This window comes from Chlamydotis macqueenii, chromosome 1 (genome assembly GCF_036417535.1).
Source record: "Chlamydotis macqueenii isolate bChlMac1 chromosome 1, bChlMac1.mat, whole genome shotgun sequence".
In the NCBI taxonomy this organism is placed as follows: Eukaryota; Metazoa; Chordata; class Aves; order Otidiformes; family Otididae; genus Chlamydotis; species Chlamydotis macqueenii.
The window spans coordinates 159,899,187-159,905,114 of record NC_141556.1 but is presented as its reverse complement, the minus strand read 5'-3'; the positions used below and the strand labels follow the sequence as shown (position 1 = coordinate 159,905,114).

The 5,928-nt window shown below is 45.0% G+C and overlaps 1 protein-coding gene across 1 annotated transcript; it reads right to left on the bottom strand.

Moving 5' to 3' along the window:
* Window positions 1–905: 905 nt before the first annotated feature.
* On the bottom strand, window positions 906–1,895 carry LOC104483330 (2-oxoglutarate receptor 1-like). Its single transcript, XM_010125072.2, is given in 3 exon segments — window positions 906–1,055; window positions 1,058–1,238; window positions 1,240–1,895. Coding segments are annotated over 3 exon segments (987 nt in total).
* Window positions 1,896–5,928: the final 4,033 nt, after the last annotated feature.

Below are 5,928 nucleotides of genomic sequence, written 5' to 3'. Positions count from 1 at the left end.
GTGCAGCCCTGTAACCAGCAAAAATACTTTCCTCCAGACTGTTTCCTTAGCTTACACACAAGACTGTCATCTCAGACAGTGTCAAAACTCCTTCTGGAGTGAAGATACATGACATCTTCTTATTTTTCTTCATGTATGATCCTGATAATTTATTGTAGTAGGAAATCAGAATGATCTGGGATTTTATATAGCTGATAGATCCACACTGGCTGGTACTCACCTGTATTCATCTCCAGTAGACTTATCTGATTGTTTGTTTCAATATTTTTCTGAGATGGACATTAACATCTATGTACGTCCTCCTGTGGTACTCTTCTCATCCTTCCCTAGGCCAGCTCTGAGATTTCACCATTCAGTTCCTCAGTGCCCTATGCTGAAGTTTACCAGGTCCATCTCATTTGAAAACATCAGATTTATCTAGGTGCTTTCTAAGTAGGTAATTCAGCAGTTTCAGCAACTGTGACAATATCTGCTGCCTTTCTCTCCGGCTGTAAAAAACTAAGCACTACATCAGCGACAACACTGAAACCAAAGGAGGTTGTTCTCATGCCCAAACTGAGCTCTCCGTATTTCTGTAATCAACCACAAAGGCCAGAACGAGAGAACCTTGCGCTTCCCAAATGTCTTTGGAAACAGTCTGGTCAGGTGGTTTTAATTTCCACCTTCATGGTGGCTTACAATCTTTTCTTTTCACTCCTCATTCTCTGATGCTGAGAGAGATATGCATAATCCTGCTCCCGAGACAGGTTTTTGACAAGTGCTCTACTGCAGGGAGAGGGAGAAGCCAGCTGCAATTCTTGCTACCCTGTCAACACACGTGCCTTTGCAGGAGCTTACGGCACCAAAGCCATCTCGGGCTTGCTGGGATTCCTTCGTAACTGTAACGCAATTTCTGACTTGGTCACCTAATTTTTGCTCCCAGGCTGCTGGACATATTTGCTCCACTTGCACCTTAAAAGAGAGAGGATGGCCTGCTGGAAGTTACCTCTGATCACAACATAAAGTAGTAGGTTGCCACATGTGCTGAGAGCAGCCAGTGGCCAAGAGACGATATATAGGTGGAGTGGATTGGCTTCTCCATGTGACAGCTGACTGGACACAACCGCAGTTCAACCCGAGCTGCCCGAAAGACGTGGAAGGGGGGGAAACACACATAGAAGACCACCAAGAGGATGACAGCAAGTCTGTGAGCCTTTTGTTTGTAGCAAGCCCATGAGTGGGGCCTGGTAGCCAATGAGTGCATAGCACAGAGTCACCATCAGCAAAGGCAAGAAGAAGGCCCGGCTGGTCAGCAGCTAGTTATACCAACTGATTGTGCCCAGGTTTTCAGAGCTGATAGAGTCAAGGCATAAGGATCTGTTTTGTGTCTCTTTTGAGGAGATCAAGAAGTTGACGGGGCTGACAGCTGACAGTGAAATCACCCAAATGGCTACACAAGCCACCACTGTCCACCGCTTCATCTGGATGTGGAAGAACTTCATAGGGTGGACAATCACCACATAGCAGAAGGCACTGAAGCAGGTGAGGAAGAGGATGCTGCTGTACAAGTTGAAGCAGAAGCCGAAGTGGATGAATTTGCACATGAATTCACCAAAGATCCAGTGCTCCCTGCTGGCATAGCAGTGTACCAGGAAGAGAAGGCTGGTGAGGTAGAGCAGGTCTGTGAGCGCCAGGTTCAGCATGATTATGGTGCTGCTCTTCCAAGGCCTCATCTTGAAGCTGTAAACACAAATCACAATGATGTTTCCTGGGAAGCCCACAAGGAAGATGATGCTATACATAATGGGGAGGTACAAAGTCTTCAGACCGACTTCCACATCAGTGCAGTTGTGAAAATCACCTTCCATGTCTTGCCAGGTGGTGGGGTTGGCTAAGTCATCTTTTGTTGTGTTCATGTTTTTTCCTTAGTGCTTAAGGAAGAGAGGAATGCTTAGTGTTCACTGACAGATAACACCTTCTCGTACCCTGTTAAAAACAACTAATAACCAGGTCTTTCTTTTCACCTTCCCATCAGTGCTACTATTAACATGCCACTATTGAAAAAGGAAAGGTCTTGCTGCTTTGATCGTGATCTAGAGGCCTCTTATCTATTGAGATAGATACAATTTTATTTTAAAATATGTATTTTCAGGGCAGAGTCAGCAAAGGCACAAGGAAGCTGTCATATAAGGGATTCCCAGTCCCACACTGTGTGATGTCTGTCCCCTAGTGTATAAAGTTCATCTTCTTCTCTCATTAGGGGTCAACTGGAGCAGTAGGACAGACTAATTGTGCTGTGCTACTGACCAAAAGCATAGAGAGGAACGTCCAGAAAGTAATTGCTCCATATTTGCAGCCTTGTTAATTAAGTGGAAAACAGGATGGATATTGAAATGGTTTGATATTCTTTTTTTATACTAGAGTTAACATTTTTCTCCCTGCTTCTTGGAAACAACTGATAGAGGAATATTTCATTCTTTTAGTTCATTTACAAGATTGATGTTGCAAAGAAGTAGGTTATTTTTAGGCTTGTCATTAGCTGGCATTTAAATTTCTATCCCTGTAAAAATTTTAAATGGTGTTTTGCTTAGACGTTAGTCTTAGATAGAAATTTTCTAAGACATCAGAGTAAGTTCATCCAACTTTGCAAAGCAGCCATTTGCAAGATACAACACAGGACTTGAGCAGGATTCAAGGGAAGTAAAGATAGCTCAGTACAGTCTCTACAACAAAAATATGGGGTCACTGGAGCACATGGCAAATAACTGTTAATATTGCATCCAGTCAGTGCATTTGTGTGCACACCTCTTTCTTTTAAAGTGGAGTAAATGTTCTGATGGAAAAAAAAATGAATAAATCTCTAGTGTAATTTTTTTCCAGAGGAATGCAGCTTCTCATAGGATGATGACCATCCTTAAGTTGCTGTGGCCTGGATCTGTTAAAGGGATTCTACTGAATCACCGCTTCTATTTCTTGCTCCACTCTGAATCTTCTTTCTGTAGCTTCTACCCTCGCTTACTTGTGAGATCTCACAGAGACAGGTTGCAGGATTTGAATTCAAATTGGTGCAGAACATTTGGCTCAAACATATTTAAAACACTTTGAAAACTGAAGCTGGAGCTTGAGGAGATGCATGCCAAACATCAGCATTTGTTTTCAAAGAGCAGAATGGCTTCAAACCTCTTCTCATGGCTGGGGATGGCGCAGGGGATGTTTTGGATAAATCCAGTGGCTCTAACTCAGTTAAGAAGTAATGCAGCGATACCATTGTCCCCAAACAAACTTGAAGGCTCTGTTATGGCTAATGGTTAACCAGGTTAACGGCGAAGGCCCCATCCTGCAGTAGCAGGTCACAGCGTGCTGTCTGCCACTGAAAGCACCAGGGCTGTGCACACCGCAGTGTTCACAGTGCACAGCTATTAAACGAGCTGAAGGGCACAGCTGGGTGCTGGTCCCCGCACCACTTTCTTTGTGGGTTTGTAGAACTATTGTTTTGTCAGCAGCATTTTTTTCTGCCTACCAGCATGCTTCTGCAGCAAACCTATAAGAGCTGGAAAGCAAATACCTATGATCGTCAAAGAGCACGGCTATGGGTGAGGTATCTGATAGGGCTGGATTTGGGTTGGGGAACGGAACGTGGGACTCCCTCACAGGTCAGGCCACTCCCAAGCCTGGCACTGGTTATGGAAACCTGAGGTGAGGAGAAGAGCAAGAAAAGCACATGGGTGTGGGGAAGTCGGTTCTGAATGGCCCTAAGATTACACCCAACCTAACAGGTTACCACAGGGACCAAAGACAGGAGACAGCAAGTCTTTACTCTTGGCCTTATTATTTTGCTGTTTGAATTACAAACAGAATTTAGACAAAACTTAAATCTAATTAAGGAACAGTTTGTACTGTGGCAGATTTTATCACACTAAATAATTGGCTGTAATGGGAATTCTGCAGCCCAAGCTGAGGGCAAATGATATATGCTGTAGACACATAATGAACTTTAAATAAATTATCCAAGAGCAGAACTCGTAATAAAAGGGAACTAGATTATTGAAATAGCAACCCTCTTTCAGTGTTAACAGTGGTGTCACTGCTCTATTACATGATATTCTTTACTGTAGCCAATTGATTGGAGTCACTTTAAAAAATGTTGTGATTGCATGTCTTTAATTGCAGTCACGTATAAGGGAAACTCATCTGCTCCTGCATTGTGATAATTTAATTAGAGCCTGCTGGAAATAAAAGCCAAATGGCTGCAGCCACAGTAAAGTAACCTAATGCCTGTAATTGGACTATATTTCACACAGATGTGTTGCTGAATAAATTAAATAGGATTTGGCTTGCAGTGTTTGACTCTTCTACTGGCTCAGATGCAAGAGGTGCAAGTGATATATTTAGGGATGAAGACATGAGTCCTCTTTCCCTTATCCTTTATAATTCAAGGAGGTATCTCCATGCAGAAAGATGTGTGGATTTAAATGAGTATTGGATGCATCCCAGACAAGTTCAATTTGTTCCATGCTTCCATCATCCTTTAACCCACTGCTCATCTCGCTCCACTTTGCCCTACCTCTATATTCACACCTTTAAATCAAAAGATGCCTTTTAGCTGTAAATCCTTGGTGCTGTCTTCTCTTCTCTTCATAGCTGGTTCCTTAAACAGTCTACTCCAGCTGGCAGGGTTTGCTTTTAAATCCCACAGGCTTGTGCAGTGAGAGTGTCTGGGAAAGCTTAGCGACTCGCTCAGGGCTATCGGGCAGGTTTTGGGGAACGCTCTGCCTCCTTTCCCAGGTCTCTGCCAGGCAAAGGCAGCGTGGGCTCCACAGTGCTGAGTGGGAGCTGCTCTGACCCCTCTCACCTTCCTGTGGGCTGGCTGTCACATTGCCAGCAGTGGTGTTGGCTGTCCTCTGCCACCTATGCGGGATGTGGGGACCTGCCCTGTATCGTTTGCAAAATTGGTTGGGACTGCCTGTAACTTGTCCACTTTGGTTGGAGCGGTTCATTATGGGCACTTCCAGCCCTCATTGAGGGAGTCAGGGCAGCAGCACTTCGGCAGGGAGAAGCAGCACCACTGCAGTGCTTGCCTGAAGAAATATCTGCTCCCTGGGTCCAAGCACCCTGGGTATCTCACCCACCAGGAGAGATGGGAGACAGGGGAGAGGTGCAGTGAGAGCAGGGTTTCAAACTGGCAGGAGCTGCCTTGCAGAGGGTTTGGTGGATACTGGGAGCTGAGATCAAACCCTTGCCTCTCAAGGAGGGTGAAGGTATCCGTGCTCTCTGAATGGGGAGCTTGGTGGGACCAGCTGCCCCTGCTGCAGAGAGGGACCCTTCTCTGAGAAGAGCAAGGGTTGTGCAACCAGGGCACAAGCAGGGTCTTGTGGCTGGGAGAGGCATCTAAGATCATGTGCTTGTGAGGGCAACCTGGCTGGAGGAGGGCTTTGCTGGATAAAGGGATTGTATGACTCTCCCAGACAACTCTTCTGACCATGTTACATGGGTAATGCGCTTTTCTGCTGGCACGACTTGTTCAGCGGTCAAAGGAATGAAGAAGCCTAGGAAGGAAGTCAAACCACATGCTGTCTTTGCATATGGTTTGAAAAAATACCAAACGTGGTGTGTGATCTGGAGCATTTTACCATCCCCAAATATCCAGGCAAAAAAAAAAAGCAGAAGAAAGACTGGCACTTCTTGAATGTGAAGACCAACCCTCAAGAAGAGACCAGAAGAAATCTCCTCTCCCTTTGGAGAGGGAAGAAGGGATTTACTTCCTTAGCACAGTGAACTGCACAGAGCATGGACCCACCCAGTCATCCAAGGGTAATTATGGTGTGGAAGTTAAAGATTTTATGGCATGATTTAGCTTTCCAGTGCGTGATGCTAGCCGGGACTATGACATTGCAGAGATCTCCTACAGAGCCAGTATTTACATGTTTTACTTTATCTTCTTTCCTCCTC